The sequence below is a fragment of the Lissotriton helveticus genome, chromosome 8, assembly GCF_964261635.1.
Source record: "Lissotriton helveticus chromosome 8, aLisHel1.1, whole genome shotgun sequence".
NCBI lineage: Eukaryota > Metazoa > Chordata > Amphibia > Caudata > Salamandridae > Lissotriton > Lissotriton helveticus.
The window spans coordinates 424,317,543-424,338,072 of NC_136069.1; the positions used below are offsets into that span (position 1 = coordinate 424,317,543).

General features: G+C 50.1%; 1 protein-coding gene across 3 annotated transcripts in view; it reads left to right on the forward strand.

Moving 5' to 3' along the window:
• DGKH (diacylglycerol kinase eta) overlaps positions 1 to 20,530 on the forward strand; it is a 681,607-nt gene that overhangs the window by 534,426 nt on the left and 126,651 nt on the right. For 2 of the 3 annotated variants that reach the window (XM_078657279.1, XM_078657277.1), the window contains exons 19-20: positions 8,310 to 8,453; positions 8,562 to 8,658. In XM_078657279.1, the coding sequence (XP_078513405.1) occupies positions 8,310 to 8,453; positions 8,562 to 8,658 (241 nt within the window). The remainder of the gene's footprint in view (positions 1 to 8,309; positions 8,454 to 8,561; positions 8,659 to 20,530) is intronic. The other variant, XM_078657278.1, reaches the window with a different exon arrangement.

Sequence of the window (20,530 nt, forward strand, 5' to 3'; positions counted from 1 at the left end):
GGATTCATGGCCTTCGTTATGGCGCCAAACTACAGAGCCCACCGCCAAGGCAGTTTCAGACTCTTTGAGGCACAAACCTAGTTGCAGCCCACCGGCACCGGTGTGTGGTTTTATCTAAATGCAAGATAATGGCCGGACATTGAGATGGAGCAAATTTGGGCCCCCATTCGAGGTCTTTCAGATAGCACTTTCACTCTATAAGCCTGATGTAGCTGTGTTAGGGGTAGCTCACGTTCGGTTTACAATATAATAACAGTTTAGTAATGCACCGCTAACTATACAGGTATCCTAGCGCAGAGAAGAGGGCAAAAATAAGGAGGCAGCAGTGATTTTTTTAATGGGTGAATTCGAACTCCAGGTAGTAACTGGCAGTAAATGAATTGGGATAACATGTCTTTAATTTCATCATCCTTTATGCCAGAGACACATTAGTTAGCTCTTTCTTAGGTTATTACAAATATGTACATTTATGAAATACCGAGTACTCTGAAGTAACCGAAAGGCGATGCACAGTGTTATGAAAAACAATAAATACATCTGATGGGATTTGCATAGAAGTCTATTTCAGTTCCAAATATGTGGTTCTCTATTAAACAAAAACGACATTAAGACCAGATTTTGCTGCCTCTTTTAAATTATGAAACTTTTCTAAGGAGCTCCGCGCACGCATTTGCGCCTTGTTTACAGAAACCTAGTAGTGGGTGGCACACCGGCTAAATAGGCAGATGTCTCGGTCTCCTAAGACTCTCCTTCCTTTTCAATGTGCCCGCCTCCTGTACAGGAGGTAGATGGTGTTCCTGTTGTTGAAGGCGCCACAGAGTCTCAGTCACCAACACTGACTCTCAAAACGAGACACTGGCAATCTCCAGCCTGCATACATGCCCAGGGAGATTGACCTTACTACAGCTTTCAAGCCCGCGAGCTGAAGTGATGGGTTAATTACCGCGGGGCGAGCTGACCGGCCCGGTCGCCTGCCTCCTCAGATTCCAGTCCTGAAATATGTCACTCCCTTTGCAATTCACGGCGCTGGGGGCGCAGTTTCTGAGACTGAAAGGAGAGCGGGGATGATGGTTGCAGCTTGTGCGGTACAAAAAGGGGGTGGTGATGGATGGAGCATCTGAACCAATCAAACACTCACACCCAGTCAAAAGATCTGGGTTTGATCCATCACCGTTCTTTAGCCCACTCTGCCACCCCAGTTTAGACATGGCTATATGCAAATCAGTCTGACCCTGTGCCTCATGGGAACAGTCCAGCCCGAACTGCCAAGCCATGCCTTCCCTGGACCGGAAACAAGCTTCCGAGGACCGGTTTCTGGCATTCCAGCCGTCTTCAGCCCGGCTTGTGCACCATCGCGTGGCTGCAATAAGTCCAAAATTTTTATCATGATGATTGCAAAGGTGACAGTCATCATGAATAAAATGTTTGATTTATTGCAGCCATGCGATGGTGCACAAGCTGCAACCATCATCCCGCTCTCACAAACTTGAGCAATCTTCGTGGTCTGCACTGCACAGAACGGAACGAGGGCCTATACTACATAACCCCGGCCGCCCGCACCACGATGCATCCAATTTCAACCCCCACCCTCTGACACGGACTTCTTGTTCCTGGCTCGCCTCGGAGGCGTCGGAGACTCACCTGCGGGCGGCAGAAGACAGGGAAGACTGCAAGGCGAGCCAGGGGCTAGAACTAATTAATTATGTCCGGTGGCAGCCCGGTCCCTATCAGTGATCTCCGGCCTCTGTGATGCCTCACCTCACCAGTCATGCGCGCACTTTTAATTGCGTGATGCGCATGACTATGTTCACCAGGCCAGCCCCACCCTAAGGCTGAAGACCGCGCAGCCGCGGAGGCGATGACATCTGCGCACCAATATAAAGAGGCCATGGCGAGGTATTACTTACCAAAAAATGCTGGCTTCACTAAGGGGCCCACTGGAGCACGAGCCCCCCCCCACCCCCCCTCCCCCAGCAACCCGGGGGCTGTGGGGGCCTGTGTTACGCCCCTAAACTTTGGCTGTTTTTCAGTTGTAAGGGGTTTTAAGGGTTGCCAAATTCATCAAATTTTGCTTGTGTAATTTGGGATTTGGTTACTTAAACCATAATCCACCTTTTTAGGTCTCGTGACCTATCAATGCGCATGCGCATTGAGAGAAGCGAGACTATAGGGCTTTAAACAAAGCTTACCTAACTGTGGCGATTTGGTGCTGTGCCCGTGGCTTTTAGGTCAATGCGCAAGCGCATTGACCTAAAATGCGCGTGCACAGCACCAAATCGCCAGCCATCTGTTCCCGAGCTTGGATCTCCTGGCTGCTCCTCCCCTAATTATCCGCACATCAAAGGCTGCTCCCGCCCCCTGCTTCACACTTCAAACGAATGCTACCGAGAGCATTTCCCGGCCGGCCGCTTTTAATTTCATTTCGCAAGCAGTTCCCCCTCCTCCCTCTCCTCCCTCTCCTGACTTTCTCCTGCCTGCCACACCAATCCAAACTGAGGCGCTGCTGCTCCAGTCCCTGTATTACTCCCACTCATCTATGATTAGGAATAAAAGACTGTCGGTTAAAAACAGTTTCAAGATAAAAATGGTTTCCCATTACTTTTGCAGAATGTTCTGCCTTTCCTTAACCGCCTCCAACTCTCCGACTTTCACATGCACATACCACTTTGCTGATACTGACCGAGACATGCGCTTTATAAGCAGGAAATAGAATTCTACAGGAAACAATACTACCGAAGACCATTCGAGGGTGTGAGCTCAATGCCACCGAAGAGTACGTACAATTATTATACTTAAAGTTCAGTCAACTACCCTTGATGCACGGACAACCTTTGAAGAAAGTGAAAAGCATGTACCCTCACCCTCACCCTCACTCACCCTCAACCCCTCACCCTCACTCACCCTCAACCCCTCACCCTCACTCACCCTCACCCTCACTCACCCTCAACCCCTCACTCACCCTCACCCTCACTCACCCTCACTCTCACTCACCCTCAACCCCTCACCCTCACTCACCCTCAACCCCTCACCCTCACTCACCCTCACTCACCCTACCTCACCCTCACTCACCCTCAACCCCTCACCCTCACTCACCCTCACCCTCACTCACCCTCACTCACCCTCACTCACCCTCACCCTCACTCACCCTCGCCCTCCCCAACCCCTCACTCACCCTCACTCACCCTCAACCCCTCACCCTCACTCACCCTCACTCACCCTCACTCACCCTCACTCACCCTCAACCCCTCACCCTCACTCACCCTCACTCACCCTCAACCCCTCACCCACCCTCACTCACCCTCAACCCCTCACCCTCACTCACCCTCACTCACCCTCACTCACCCTCAACCCCTCACCCTCACTCACCCTCACTCACCCTCACCCTCACCCTCACTCACCCTCAACCCCTCACCCTCACTCACCCTCAACCCCTCACCCTCACTCACCCTCAACCCCTCACCCTCACTCACCCTCAACCCCTCACCCTCACTCACCCTCAACCCCTCACCCTCACTCACCCTCACTCACCCTCAACCCCTCACCCTCCCTCCCCCTCAACCCCTCACCCTCCCTCCCCCTCACTCACCCTCACTCACCCTCACTCACCCTCACTCACCCTCACTCACCCTCAACCCCTCACCCTCACTCACCCTCACTCACCCTCAACCCCTCACCCTCACTCACCCTCAACCCCTCACCCACCCTCACTCACCCTCAACCCCTCACCCTCAACCCCTCACCCTCACTCACCCTCACTCACCCTCACCCTCACCCTCACTCACCCTCAACCCCTCACCCTCACTCACCCTCAACCCCTCACCCTCACTCACCCTCAACCCCTCACCCTCACTCACCCTCACTCACCCTCCCTCACCCTCCCTCACCCTCACTCACCCTCCCTCACCCTCCCTCACCCTCACCCTCACCCTCACTCACCCTCACTCACCCTCAACCCCTCACCCTCACTCACCCTCAACACCTCACCCTCACTCACCCTCAACACGTCACCCTCACTCACCCTCAACCCCTCACCCTCACCCACCCTCAACCCCTCACCCTCACTCACCCTCAACCCCTCACCCTCACTCACCCTCAACCCCTCACCCTCACTCACCCTCTACCCCTCACCCTCACTCACCCCCTCACCCTCAACCCCTCACTCACCCTCACTCTCACTCTCACTCACCCTCAACCCCTCACCCTGACCCTCACTCACCCTCACTCACCCTCAACCCCTCACCCTAACTCACCCTCAACCCCTCACTCACCCTCAACCCCTCACCCTCACCCACCCTCAACCCCTCAGCCTCACTCACCCTCACCCACCCTCACTCACCCTCACCCACCCTCACTCACCCTCACTCACCCTCACTCACCCTCACTCACTCACTCACCCTCACTCACCCTCAACCCCTCACTCACCCTCACTCACTCACCCTCACTCACCCTCAACCCCTCACCCTCAACCCCTCACCCTCAACCCCTCACCCTCAACCCCTCACTCACCCTCAACCCCTCACTCACCCTCAACCCCTCACTCACCCTCACTCACCCTCACTCTCACTCACTCTCACTCACCCTCACTCACCCTCACTCACCCTCACTCACCCTCACTCACCCTCACTCACCCTCACTCACCCTCAACCTCACTCACCCTCAACCCCTCGCCCTCACTCACCCTCAACCCCTCACCCTCACTCACCCTCAACCCCTCACCCTCACTCACCCTCAACCCCTCACCCTCACTCACCCTCAACCCCTCACTCACCCTCAACCCCTCACTCACCCTCAACCCCTCACTCACCCTCAACCCCTCACTCACCCTCACTCACCCTCAACCCCTCACCCCCTCACCCTCACTCACCCTCAACCCCTCAGCCTCAGCCTCACTCATCCTCAACCCCTCAGCCTCACTCACCCTCAACCCCTCACCCTCACCCACCCTCACCCACCCTCACCCACCCTCTCACCCTCACTCACCCTCACTCACCCTCAACCCCTCACCCTCACTCACCCTCACTCACCCTCAACCCCTCACCCTCACTCACCCTCAACCCCTCACCCTCACTCACCCTCAACCCCTCACCCACCCTCAACCCCTCACCCTCACTCACTCACCCTCACTCACCCTCAACCCCTCACCCTCACTCACCCTCACTCACCCTCAACCCCTCACCCTCAACCCCTCACCCTCACTCACCCCCCACCCCTCACTCACCCTCACTCACCCTCACCCACCCTCAACCCCTCACCCTCACTCACCCTCAACCCCTCACCCTCACTCACCCTCAACCCCTCACCCTCACTCACCCTCACCCACCCTCACCCACCCTCACCCTCACTCACCCTCACTCACCCTCACTCACCCTCACTCACCCTCACTCACCCTCACTCACCCTCACTCACCCTCACTCACCCTCACTCACCCTCAACCCCTCACCCTCACTCACCCTCAACCCCTCACCCTCACTCACCCTCACTCACCCACCCTCACCCTCACTCACCCTCAACCCCTCACCCTCAACCCCTCACTCACCCTCACCCTCACTCACCCTCACCCTCACTCACCCTCACTCACCCTCACTCACCCTCAACCCCTCACCCTCACTCACCCTCAACCCCTCACCCTCACTCACCCCCAACCCCTCACCCTCACTCACCCTCACTCACCCTCACTCACCCTCACTCACCCTCACTCACCCTCACCCTCACTCACTCACCCTCACTCTCACCCTCACTCACCCTCACCCTCACTCACCCTCACTCACCCTCAACCCCTCACTCACCCTCAACCCCTCACCCTCACTCACCCTCAACCCCTCACCCTCACTCACCCTCAACCCCTCACCCTCAACCCCTCACCCTCACTCTCACTCACCCTCAACCCCTCAGCCTCACCCTCACTCACCCTCACTCACCCTCACTCACCCTCACTCACCCTCACTCACCCTCAACCCCTCACCCTCACTCACCCTCAACCCCTCACCCTCACTCACCCTCAACCCCTCACCCTCAACCCCTCACCCTCACCCTCACCCTCACTCACCCTCAACCCCTCACCCTCACTCACCCTCAACCCCTCACCCTCACTCACCCTCAACCCCTCACCCTCACCCTCACTCACCCTCAACCCCTCACCCTCACCCTCACTCACCCTCACTCACCCTCAACCCCTCACCCTCACTCACCCTCAACCCCTCACCCTCACTCACCCTCAACCCCTCACCCTCACTCACCCTCAACCCCTCACCCTCAACCCCTCACCCTCACTCACCCTCAACCCCTCACCCTCACTCACCCTCAACCCCTCACCCTCACTCACCCTCACTCACCCTCACCCACCCTCAACCCCTCACCCTCACTCACCCTCAACCCCTCACCCTCACTCACCCTCAACCCCTCACCCTCAACCCCTCACCCTCAACCCCTCACCCTCACTCACCCTCACTCACCCTCAACCCCTCACCCTCCCTCACCCTCAACCCCTCACCCTCAACCCCTCACCCTCACTCACCCCCAACCCCTCACCCTCACTCACCCCCAACCCCTCACCCTCACTCACCCCCAACCCCTCACCCTCACTCACCCTCACTCACCCTCACTCACCCTCACTCACCCTCACTCACCCTCACTCACCCTCACTCACCCTCACCCTCACTCACCCTCACTCACCCTCACTCACCCTCACTCACTCACCCTCACTCACCCTCACTCACCCTCACTCACCCTCAACCCCTCACCCTCACTCACCCTCACCCTCACTCACCCTCAACCCCTCACCCTCAACCCCTCACCCTCAACCCCTCACCCTCAACCCCTCACCCTCAACCCCTCACCCTCAACCCCTCACCCTCACTCACCCTCACTCACCCTCACTCACCCTCACTCACCCTCACTCACCCTCAACCCCTCACCCTCAACCCCTCACCCTCACTCACCCTCACCCTCACTCACCCTCAACCTCAACCCCTCACCCTCACTCTCACTCACCCTCAACCCCTCAGCCTCACCCTCACTCACTCACCCTCACTCACCCTCACTCAACCCCTCACCCTCACTCACCCTCACTCACCCTCACTCACCCTCAACCCCTCACCCTCACTCACCCTCAACCCCTCACCCTCACTCACCCTCAACCCCTCACCCTCACTCACCCTCAACCCCTCACCCTCACTCACCCTCAACCCCTCACCCTCACCCTCACTCACCCTCAACCCCTCACCCTCACTCACCCTCAACCCCTCACCCTCACTCACCCTCACTCACCCTCACTCACCCTCAACCCCTCACCCTCAACCCCTCACCCTCAACCCCTCACCCTCACTCACCCTCACTCACCCTCACCCACCCTCACTCACCCTCACCCTCACTCACCCTCACTCACCCTCACCCTCACTCACCCTCACCCTCACTCAACCCCTCACCCTCACTCACCCTCAACCCCTCACCCTCACTCACCCCCTCACCCTCACTCACCCTCAACCCCTCACCCTCACTCACCCTCAACCCCTCACCCTCAACCCCTCACCCTCAACCCCTCACCCTCAACCCCTCACCCTCACCCTCACTCACAACACATATTGTGTTACAATAGGTGTCACATTTGCGAAAGATAAAACTATTGGCATTGTACATAACAAAGCTATTAATTCGCTATTTTCAAAACAAGCACATAAATAAAAAATGTGTCCTTTACAATACCAATAGCTCAAACTTTCCTAATGCGAGACCTATTGCATTGCTGTGCTTCTCTCCCCTGCTGCACTCTCCTGCTCTAGAGATGTGGCCTAACGACCAGAGCTGCCATCTAAGTCACGTAAATACAAAACATGTTGCATTCCAAATGCTATAGGTGTCACATTCGCGAAAGTTATAACTATTGGCATTGTAAATGACAAAGCCATCAATTTAGCAATTTTAAAAACCAACAAATAAATAAAATATGTCATTTACAAGACCAATAACTCCAACTTTTCTAATGCGAGACCTATTGCATTTCCAATGCTTGTTGTGGTTGTAAGTATAATTCACAAAAGCAAAGGTCTTGTAAATGACACACTATGTTTGCACCAAAGATTAGATTATGCTCGTGATACATACAGTTTGAACTTCTTCTGACCTAGAGAGAAGTGTTTTGGAAGTTGGTAGCCTGGGCTCACATGCCTAGTGAATAAATGGATACTGCAGTTGTAAATAAAAGTCAATGTATGTGCTGTTTATACATGCAGAATATACGTAATGTAGTATTGGAATGTTTTTACAACAGTCTTTAGAAATATTCAAGAGCAGTATCATATATGTCTTTACAGAAGTGATATATGGATATGTTTGTCTTCACACAGAGAAGGCTATTCAGAGAAGTGTGTCATGAACAACTACTTTGGAATTGGATTAGATGCAAAAATATCATTAGAATTTAATAATAAGCGAGAGGAGCATCCTGAAAAATGCAGGTAGGCTTGTGATCCTGTAAATGGAATTCTTTCATTTAAGGATTTCCATTGTATTTTATTTATATTACTGCTTTCTACATTGAGTGATTAGATGTGGTTTATTTTCAGAAGTCGAACGAAGAATATGATGTGGTATGGAGTTCTTGGAACCAAAGAGCTATTGCAGAGAACATATAAAAACCTAGAACAAAAAGTCCAGCTTGAGGTACGGTGACGTTTTTATAATCTATTTTAAATGTATCTGATCTCACATCCTACAATTTAAAGCTTCTCTCTATGTATCGTTGATGCTCAGAGCCTTCTGTGGGAGGTGTTTGTTAAACACGTGCTACTGTTTTTGAGGTTTTATTACAATAAATTACAAATTTCAGCAGTTTGGACACAGCAGTATTGTGAATTTGCGGACGCTGAGTCCCAGGGCATATAAATATTTGTCAACAATTTTAAATTAACTGTATCCTTTTTAGTCTATGCAAGTATCCGTTTGTCATGTAGTGGCATATTCTACTATGATAAAATAAAGAAAATCAATGTGGAAGACCTGCATGCTGCTGGCTCTGTCAAGTACCAGCAGGATTAATTAAACAATGCTGCAAACTCAAAAGACTACCTCATCAGGGGGACTCCAGCCATTGGCATTAAATGCTGTGTCAGTAATAAAGTGTGAGCAATGTAACAGACTTCTATAAATAAGTGGGGCCATGTAACTACTACGGCAGAGCAAGAATAATATTCAAATTCTTGCTGAGTTCATCTAGTAAACATATTTGAGGCTAATAATTACCATCATATCTTGTCCCAAATTTGTCTAACCATATTAATCTTTCACAAGCGGTCTCACAACGTCACACAACCTACTGTAGGCTGGGGCAAACTTTATAACGCCTTCCTTGTCTCTTGTCGACCATTCCTTACTAAAATCCTTGAAAGCTTTGTAATCGGTCAACAAAAACAATCTCCTTAATTGTATCATGTCTCATTGTAAAGCTGGTAGTACTGACACTGCAGCTCTACATATCATTGATGCCGCTCTGTCCATTTTGAATCATACTTACTCTTTCTGTTTCTACTTGACCTATCGGTCAGCTTTGATACCATCAAGCATAATATTCTTTTTCACATATTAAAAGGCAGCGTGGGCATTGTGGGGGAATGTACTTTGTTCTAAACCATATCTAGACTAAATTGACAGCTCCCCTTCTAATCCAGTTCCTGTGCCCCAAGGAGTTTCCCAAGAGTCTGGCACATCTTAGCAGTATGCTGATGATATGGCTTATGTTCTTGAATGTTGTCCCATCATCTCAAATGTATTCCTAACAAAGTGCTTCATGCATCTTCTACCTTAGTCCAAAAAGTCGTTTAAGTCTTCTAATATCTTATACTGCTCTCCAACTATTATTCAAAGCTCTAATTAGATTGAATCGTTTTTGGCAATCAACTCATCTTAACAAAAGCATCTAATCAGCAACATGGTGAAGAATGCTAACAATCAGCTCAGACTTATCAGGGAGATAAAAACCTTTTTATTGGAAAATGATTTAAAAGAAGTACTTCATGCTTTGGTAAACTCCAGGTTAGATGCTGAATTCCTACAAAGTACCCCCCCTCACAAAGCCTCCTTCAATGCAACAGTCTGCCTGATATTGAGGATGGACCTCTTTGATCACCTTACTCATGTCTTTCACCCTATTGACAACAGATCTACTTATAAACTTCTGTGCTTTGGTAATGCTCTTGCACTGTGACCACTCACTGCGTAGCCAAGAAGCCGAAGATGTCAGGAGGTTCCTGTTCAGTTGCAGTTCCATCACTCTATTACTTGAAATCCCTGTTCTCATTAAAAAGGTACCCTGAGCCTGTCTTTCCTTGGTTGTGCACTCAAAGGCAGAAACATTATCCTGCCTGCTTTCCGCACTACTACCAATCTACCTGACATGCATTAAGAAGATCTAAAGCATGGGTGCTCACAAACTTTCTCTCGGGGGCCAAATTTACAGTGTGGTTTGTGGCAGAGGGCCGCACTGGTGGGGGTGGGATCAGTAGGAGAGGGGGCGGGGCTAGAGCAAAAAAAAGACAGTGACCATGAGGTTGAACACAGGCCCCTGCAGCGGACGCCTTTGTCCACTGAGCCACCAGTCCCGGCATACACACATCTTTCTCTCTCTCTCTCTCTCTCTCTCTGTCTCGCGCTAGCTAGCTCTCTCTCGCTCTCTCTCTCACTCTCTCTCTCTCTCTCTCTCTCTAGCTCTCTCTCTCTCTCCCTCCCTCTCGATCTCTCCCTCCCTCTCTCTTTGTCTCCCTCCCTCTCTCTCTCTCTCTCCATCTCTCTCCCCTCACTCCTCTCTCTCTCTCTCCATCTCGCTCCCCTCTCTTCTCTCTCTCTCTCTCTCTCTCTCTCTCTCTCTCTCTCCCTCTCTCTCTCCCTCTCACTCACTGTGTGTCTCTCTCTCTGTCTCTCTCCCTCTGTCTCTCTCCCTCTCTCCCTCCTCTGTTTCCCTCCTCTGTTTCCCTCCTCTGTTTCCCTCCTCTGTTTCCCTCCTCTGTTTCCCTCCTCTGTTTCCCTCCTCTGTTTCCCTCCTCTGTTTCCCTCCTCTGTTTCCCTCCTCTGTTTCCCTCCTCTGTTTCCCTCCTCTGTTTCCCTCCTCTGTTTCCCTCCTCTGTTTCCCTCCTCTGTTTCCCTCCTCTGTTTCCCTCCTCTGTTTCCCTCCTCTGTTTCCCTCCTCTGTTTCCCTCCTCTGTTTCCCTCCTCTGTTTCCCTCCTCTGTTTCCCTCCTCTGTTTCCCTCCTCTGTTTCCCTCCTCTGTTTCCCTCCTCTGTTTCCCTCCTCTGTTTCCCTCCTCTGTTTCCCTCCTCTGTTTCCCTCCTCTGTTTCCCTCCTCTGTTTCCCTCCTCTGTTTCCCTCCTCTGTTTCCCTCCTCTGTTTCCCTCCTCTGTTTCCCTCCTCTGTTTCCCTCCTCTGTTTCCCTCCTCTGTTTCCCTCCTCTGTTTCCCTCCGCTGTTTCCCTCCGCTGTTTCCCTCCGCTGTTTCCCTCCGCTGTTTCCCTCCGCTGTTTCCCTCCGCTGTTTCCCTCCGCTGTTTCCCTCCGCTGTTTCCCTCCGCTGTCTCCCTCGCTCTGTCTCCCTCCCTCGCTCTGTCTCCCTCCCTCGCTCTGTCTCCCTCCCTCGCTCTGTCTCCCTCCCTCGCTCTGTCTCCCTCCCTCGCTCTGTCTCCCTCCCTCGCTCTGTCTCCCTCCCTCGCTCTGTCTCCCTCCCTCGCTCTGTCTCCCTCCCTCGCTCTGTCTCCCTCCCTCGCTCTGTCTGTCTCCCTCGCTCTGTCTGTCTCCCTCGCTCTGTCTGTCTCCCTCGCTCTGTCTGTCTCCCTCGCTCTGTCTGTCTCCCTCGCTCTGTCTGTCTCCCTCGCTCTGTCTGTCTCCCTCGCTCTGTCTGTCTCCCTCGCTCTGTCTGTCTCCCTCGCTCTGTCTGTCTCCCTCGCTCTGTCTCCCTCGCTCTGTCTCCCTCGCTCTGTCTCCCTCGCTCTGTCTCCCTCGCTCTGTCTCCCTCGCTCTGTCTCCCTCGCTCTGTCTCCCTCGCTCTGTCTCCCTCGCTCTGTCTCCCTCGCTCTGTCTCCCTCACTCTGTCTCCCTCGCTCTGTCTCCCTCGCTCTGTCTCCCTCGCTCTGTCTCCCTCGCTCTGTCTCCCTCGCTCTGTCTCCCTCCCTCCGTGTTCCTCCCTCCGTGTTCCTCCCTCCCTCGCTCTGTCTCCCTCCCTCCGTGTTCCTCCCTCCCTCGCTCTGTCTCCCTCCCTCCGTGTTCCTCCCTCCCTCCCTCGCTCTGTCTCCCTCCCTCGCTCTGTCTCCCTCGCTCTGTCTCCCTCGCTCTGTCTCCCTCCCTCCGTGTTCCTCCCTCCCTCGCTCTGTCTCCCTCCCTCCGTGTTCCTCCCTCCCTCGCTCTGTCTCCCTCCCTCGCTCTGTCTCCCTCCCTCTGTGTTCCTCCCTCCCTCTGTGTTCCTCCCTCCCTCTGTGTTCCTCCCTCCCTCTGTGTTCCTCCCTCCCTCTGTGTTCCTCCCTCCCTCTGTGTTCCTCCCTCCCTCTGTGTTCCTCCCTCCCTCTGTGTTCCTCCCTCCCTCTGTGTTCCTCCCTCCCTCTGTGTTCCTCCCTCCCTCTGTGTTCCTCCCTCCCTCTGTGTTCCTCCCTCCCTCTGTGTTCCTCCCTCCCTCTGTGTTCCTCCCTCCCTCTGTGTTCCTCCCTCCCTCTGTGTTCCTCCCTCCCTCTGTGTTCCTCCCTCCCTCTGTGTTCCTCCCTCCCTCTGTGTTCCTCCCTCCCTCTGTGTTCCTCCCTCCCTCTGTGTTCCTCCCTCCCTCTGTGTTCCTCCCTCCCTCCGTGTTCCTCCCTCCCTCTGTGTTCCTCCCTCCCTCCGTGTTCCTCCCTCCCTCCCTCGCTCTGTCTCCCTCCCTCTGTCTTCCTCCCTCCCTCGCTCTGTCTCCCTCCCTCTGTCTTCCTCCCTCCCTCCCTCTGTCTCCCTCCCTCCCTCGCTCTGTCTCCCTCCCTCCCTCGCTCTGTCTCCCTCCCTCCCTCGCTCTGTCTCCCTCCCTCCCTCGCTCTGTCTCCCTCCCTCCCTCGCTCTGTCTTCCTCCCTCCCTCTGTCTTCCTCCCTCCCTCTGTCTTCCTCCCTCCCTCTGTCTCCCTCTGTCTGTCACAATCGGTCACTTCACCCCAGCTTCCCGGGCACACACAGCCCCACACCGAGTACTTCATAGGTCTTTATAAGACCATTTACTTTGTTAATGAGGCTTTGTTATGAATCGCACGGCGCCCATAGAGCAGAGTGTCTCGAAGTCCGCACTGCTGTGGCAGTGTTTGCTGACACTCTGTACCTGTGTTTTGTAAAAAAAAAAGAAAGAAAAAGTAAAATGTCTGCAAGGTCGGCAGGCCGCCAAGGAAGGCTTGCCGGTCGGCAGGCCGCCAAGGAAGGCTTGCCGGGCCGCGGGCCGTACGAGGAGTACCCGCGATCTAAAGTAAAACCATCCTACCTATTATTTCCTTCCTTCCTCCATCGAGCTACCTAATCTCTTGTTTGAGTTCCTGTGAACTGTTTTGAGTGCTATATTGCATAGGTCCTATGCAGTCGCTGATCTCCTTTTTTTTGTTGACTATGATTTATTGTACATATATTTTGTTCTTTTATTCTATTTCTATTTAAAGCATTTATAGAGCGTGACAGCTGCCCCAGCCAAGGGGCGTCCCGACGCTAACAGCAGAAATGGTAGCGTTGCCACAGACAGCAGCCTACACAGTAGGAAAAAGAAAAGTTTTAATAGCTTTCCTAAAATCAGTGAGATTGTTGAGGCCAAGAATATGGAGGGGCAGAGCTTTCCAAAGAATTGCCGCTCTATAGCGGAAAGAACAACCTCCGGCCCGCGTTTTCCTGACTCGAGGGACCACCAGCAAATTTTGGCCCATGGACCGAAGCTGACAGGAAGGAACATAAAAAGAAAGCAAATCTGTCAAGGTGCTGGGGGATCCGAGCTTCAGAATTTTAAAGGCTATACAGAGGGCCTTAAACTCGAGCCGTTGAGCCACGGGCAACCAATGAAGGCGGCAAATAGTGCCGGACACCGAACAGACTCTACGCAAGCCCAAAAGAGCTCTGACTGCGACATTCTGAACTCTCTGTAACCTTTGTATTTCTGCCTTGTTTGCCCCTAAGTACAGGGAGTTCACATAGTCAAGAATGGATATAATTAATGCTTGAATAATGAGCTGTCTGGTCAGGGTGATATGGAAGCCTAGAATGGGTTTAAGCCCGTGTAGTAGACTGAAGCAGGTGCCCGCTACCTTCTTTGTTTGTGTCTGGAAACTGAGCGAGGAGTCCATTCATACCCCCAAGTTCTTTACCACCTGTTTGGGAGGGGGAGGGGCGCCTAAGTCCCTGGGCCACCAATGCTCAGGCCACAACCTGTGGTCCCTTCCCACCGGCAACACCTCCGACTTGCTAGCGTTCAGCTTGAGGCAATTAGCTGTCATCCAACCGGCACCTTGAAACTTAGCGTCGTCGTCCTTGGAGTTGCTCGATAGTGCCACCACCAGCTGCGTGTCGTCAGCGTAGGAAACCACCGTCAGTCCTCTGCTCTTGGCAAAGACAGCCAAAGGTTGTACGTACAAATTAAATAGCAGAGGGCTCAGAGAGGAACCCTGTGGTACTTCATGCTTGATGGGAAAGGTAGATGAAAAAAACGGGGGGCAAAGACCTGATAGGTCCTGTCAGAGAGAAATGACGCTAGCCACTTCATAGCAAGGCCACCGATGTCCGCCTCTTTCAACCGGCGCAAGATGGCATGGGACACAGTATCGAACGCGACACTGGGATCCAAAAGAATCAGTGCCGATGTCTGTACTGCGTCCAACGCTGCCCAGAGATGTTCTTGTACCTCCAGAAGCGCTGACTCTGTGCCATGGCCCGCACGAAAACCGTTTTGCGAGGGGTCGAGTGTATTATTGCTGGTCAAGTGCTCTGAAAGAATGGAATTGATGTATGCTTCCACTATTTTTGCAGTCCAAGAGAGCAGTGAGATTGGCCTGAAATTCTCAATTTTTTTGGCATCCAGAGAAGGTTTTTTAAGCCATGGCAGTACTCTAGCTTGTTTCCATGCTGTAGGTACAACCGCCGAACTGAGAGATTTGTTGATCACTTGACCAAGAAGGGGAGAGATGGTAGGTAAGTTTTTCCTAAATTGGTCAGGTTTCAAAGAATCAGCCGGTGATCCCGATTTAATTTTTGCACAGAGAGCGAGTAACCGGTCCTGTTCAGTCTGAGGGAAAACCTCTAAGGTGTTCAACGTACCATTGCTAAATGCTTCAGGGCAGTCCAGAACAATCATGGGAAAGCCTTTATAGATGTATTCTATCTTTTTTGAGAAGAATAAGGCAAGTTCCTCACATTGCTGACTCGAGGAGATCAATGGGCCAGCCGTCTCCTTCTGAATTTTTTAGATCTGACACAATGGAGAAAATACTCTTAGCGGGATTAGTACTATTACTAATTTTAAAGGCATAGAAAGCCGCGCGTTCAATATGGATTGCTTTGTGATAGATCCTTACTGCATCCTGATAGTGCGCTTTAGAGGGTCGAAGTCCTTCCTCCAGGATCTTCCACATTTTTTGCAAGTTTTTCGCAACAACGCTAGCTTTTCGTTGTACCATGGATTTGATTTGGACATACGATTGAGGAACCACTTAGCTGGATTCAGCTTATCCAGCGGCTGATTGATCCCAGGATCGTAAAATTAGAAGAATTTGCCGCCAAGGTGCAGACCGTATCAATGAATGCTTCACCTAAAGGCTTTGGATGGGCCCGGTGGGCGATATATCAGTAACCCAGTCATAGTGTAGTTGGGATTAAAGGTGATTTTAAAACAGGCACATTCACAGCCTACAATGGGCTGTTTAATGAAGGAGCAGGAGTAGCCGGTTTTCACAATAGCCGCAATGCCACCACCTCTTGTGTCTCCCGAGAGGCAGGTCTCAGTTAAGAACAGGGTATCCAGCGCTTCGGTTTCCAGACGGTCATAAACATCAGCTCAATGTTTGACCAATGAGCGGCAGTTCAGGTGAAAGATTATCAGACTTTTGCCTGGGGGAGGAGGGCAGTCCTGCACGTCTGCTGGGACAATAGATGTAAACCCGCACTGTTTGCAGCTGAAGGGACCCTCTAAATCCTCTAGCCTATGGACTAGAAAACTCCTGGACAATGTTCTAGCTGCTAACAATTCCTTCTGGGAATAGGTAAGATGAGATTTCCCAAAATTAGCAGCATGTCTGGCGCCTTTGGCGCGCCGGCGGTGCACCCGCTACGCGCATCCGCTTATTTTATTGTGAATTATTGTTTTGTACTCACACTTTGAACGTTTTGTCTGACATGATGAGGCCTGTTGGTGAACTTGTACGCTGTGAAGCGCTCCTAGGATGTGTGCCTTGTAGGGCCTATATAATAAATCAAATACATTAAAATATATACACTGTTGGCCCAAGTTCTTTATTGACACATTCCTATTTGAGGCAGGCAACATAGAGGTGCCAAACTTATAATTTCAAGCTAGTAATAAAAAAATATCCTATTAAAATAAAAAAAATGAATCCGCTATCCAGTCTCCCATTGATCTCTATATGGCTTCAGGATCGTTTGCTATGTTTAATTACAGTTCAGGGTTAACGTCCTGTCTCAAGATGGTTGTGCTAATTACTGGCTTTCTATGACCTTTAAAAGTTAAACTCTAAGCCCAGACAAATGTATCCTTCTTTAGAAGCTGTGAATGTACTATTCCTAAGCAATGGTGTCCAAGACTTAACCTGGCACTCTAGATACCCAGGGGAATAAACGCTTAGCTCAGAATTCTCCTTTGCAAAGCAAGCAACATTAAATTGTCACTTTTGGTCAGAGGGTTTCCAGCTTTAGGAAAAGAGCCAGAGGGCAGTTCATCAGCAATCAATTGAGCTTTAAAATGCATTCACAATCTATTGAAATATAGTTTTATGGTATTTTCATTAAACAAATAAGTTCTGCTACAAACTGTTTTTATGCACACCAAAATGGCTTGCATACACTGATGCTGGTTCAGTCCTTGCGAAAAAACAGTATTAAGTAAATCTATACAAGTTTACTGTTTGTAGAGTTTGGAGTCTCATGTTAACATACTCCTGGGTTACTTTATCGTTGTTTGTGAGGAAAACAGCAAAACAATGTTAGAATTCCTCAAAGAAAGTATGTACGTCAAGGGTGCTACAATAGAAAATTACCAAGAACACACAAGGAAGGAAATGAATATACTGTTGCTACATAGAGAAAATTCCTACAGGGAAGATGGCTTACTCGTTGGCACTTAAAAATAACCCATTCACAGTCAGGAAAGTCCCCAGCCAAGTCCTTTCCTGCCCTGATTCCACAACCCTTTCTATCCACACATTCCAGTTGACCTTATAGCTGAAGTTGGGGGCTACAGAGACCAGAGCAGCACTAGAAGAACCCCTCACCCTGAACCCCGGTGAGCCTATAACTGAGCTTGCTTTAATGCGGTTGGAGGCAGTCAACAAATACCGTATGTTGCAAGGCCCTCCCCTACTGAGACTGGCTCAGCCCTTCATTGCTGCAGATAACACAGCTATACATGAAGGACACAAGTTTCATGGTACCCAGTCAAAGTTATGTGGTCCTTCATGTACCTCTCTATATAAAGATGATCTTGGGCTCCTTTTGAAACATTCAACCAGTGCACCCTTCATATTGTATCGCAGCAGCATGGCTACATCTTGGGGTGGCATATGATTCGGATACGTAGCAGGGTTGGATGAGAACATGCTGGTTCATTCGCTTTTACGCTCATCGTTTTACTACTACCACGCATGTGAATGTTGTGCCCTTCAAGACATCAGTAAAGAATTAGAATTTGTAGATGAAAAACAATTAAAGGTGTTTATAAATTAATGTTGCCTAGGGTGTAGAATATTGCCTACCAGGTTATGATACTGCATCTGCCCAACATCCACATTTACAGTGTGACATGTTTCCCAATAATCCAATCCCAAGAGGACTGGTTGCTGTAGCTCTGGCCCTGCAGGTAATTCATCAGCACTGCATTAATCTTGACACTCTTCAACCCCCTGGACAAATGAGCGATTTCTCCCAGTAAAACTAATGAGAGATCATGCAAGTCTCCGAAAAGTACTTTCTTGAGGCTTTATCTTTGAAATCCTTTCTGATTACAGCTGACTGCAGACCAAAACCTGGCCGACTGCCAGCCAATCGCAAAACGGTGTTGTCTTCTATTGCGAAGGCAGCCACTTCAGTAGCTCAGCCACCCAATTAGCAGGATGTGGACATCAGGGACTAGAACTGCCCGGGGTTGCATTTATTTGAAGAGTAAAACATATTGGACAAACACATTTGATATGCACTGTTATATTTGCTGAGAGCTTGGATGTATTTTATTTCAATGTGTTCTAATTAATGAATAGGTGCTAATCCAATTAAAAAATGTGTTAATGTGTGTTTTGTTTTACTTTCCTGAATAATTGTACATTTTTCTTTTTGAATGCTCTTGGTACACTGCAAATGGATTTGTAATTCCAGTAAAGTATTGCGTGCATGGTCATTAAATGAAATGCTTTCATTACTGGTAAGTAAATCATTTTTTACTTTGCTCCAGGTATTGTACTGCCCATCTAGCAAAAGAAAATGCAACCACCCCTGCCCCTACCTCTAAGAGCCAATAAAAGCTCACTCTTCACAGACTGCTGTTTGGTTTACCAAAGCATATATAATGTTTAAAGACCAGACAATCACTCCAAATGGATGTTGCGCATACTGATATAGAATATAAAGCACAGTCAGAGTAATTAGGTAATAGATGCATTGCATCTACCTTGTCTAGCAACCAGATCATAGAGCGGTAGTGTAAGCCCCGGCCATAATGCATCCGAGTTACTTATGGGCTCGCATCCAGCAAGCTCCCTGCCCCTCCGTGGTCCAAGCAATGCATCAAACTTGAACCTTGTGACTGAGATGTGCCTTTGAAGAGCCCAAGACAAGGAACCCCTACTGTTGGCCAGCAAACTATTGTTTTCTCACTCCCCTCGAGTCAGCTGAGGCCTATGTCCAGCAGAAACCTGCAGTAACATTTCCTCTATGCATGCACACTCCAAGCAGCATGTCTTACTGTTGTCCAGTGGGAAACCCACATTTACAATGGCTGTGCTCTGCACCAGACCAGAATAAAGCTAAGGTAGGTAACACAGACTATTATCCAATTCCACAGTGTCTGTCTGCAGCCAGAAAAAAATAGCGGGAGTCTCGAAGGCAGGAGTCTTTATGGGCAATCCAGTCAGGTTAATGGTCTTCAAAGTATTTATTAAGGTAGCGCACATGACCTCTGCCCTATGAGGTGTCCTCTCCTTAGCAGAAATATTGGGCTGAGGGAAAGGAAGTAACAGTAGTTACAACCCAATACATTTACTAAAAAGAAAAAGGCTATCACGTGTCATGGCCCAGTGGTACTGAGCTATGATGAGGGTGGAGTTGTAAATACAGCCTGAGATTAATTTAGAGCAGCCCAAGGCCGCACTCATGATTTAGGAGCCAAACTGTCATCTAGGGTGTAAAATCATGGCTATGGTGTAAAGCCAATAAATATGTGATTGCTCACACCAACACAAAATTCCATCTAGGTTATTGCGTTTGAGTAGCCACAACCTTTTTCCCATCCTGAAGACTCATGTTGGACTTGAGTGAGTTTTATATCTCTTTGTTCATACCATTCGTCTGGAATTGAGCTTTATTTTTGTAAAGTTCTAAATGTTAACATAAGAGTGATTCTGCCACTTCTCACCTTTTCCTGATGTGTTATTCTGCATCCTCCATTTCCTGAGTGTATGGCCCAGAGTTTAGGATGCATTATGTAATTAAATACTCTGTGACATTCCTACTAGAGTGTTCTTGAACTGTCTTGGGCTGGGCAGATGGGACCTGATGACTCTGCTGTAAAATGACCGTGGTCACTCGCCCACCAAATGTAAATAGCCCGCTAGATTTTTGGTACGACAACCTGGTAGGTTTTGTACCAATTACTAGCTCTGCAATCTCAATAAAATACATTGATGTTTTTAGTGTGAGCTATGGCTTGATGCTTGTGTGCCAAAGCGTTGTGAAATCGTCTCTGTTGCAACTGTTTTACATAAGGCTTTATGTGTTCTGCTGGTGCCGGAAGTTTACAAATGCGCTAGAGCTATTATTTACTTCTACATTTGAAATTTCTCCAAGTTGAATACTGTTCCTGTAATAGGCTTCAGGCCATGTGAACTAATTAATAATTAGTATAAATTCCTTAAAACCGCATTTCATCATGCCTGGTCCAATGTTTGTGTAGCCCAGTTCCATCTGGGACACATTGTTGACAAATCTAGTCTGGCTCTGCTTTTTAAATCTGTTTATCATGTTCTCTTTCAATCCCTAGTCTTTGACCATAGAATATGTTCTAGGTCATCAGTTCTCTGTGTTTGGAGTAATTCACAGTGGTTGAAGAGGTATTATTTAAAATAAGTGTAGTTAAAA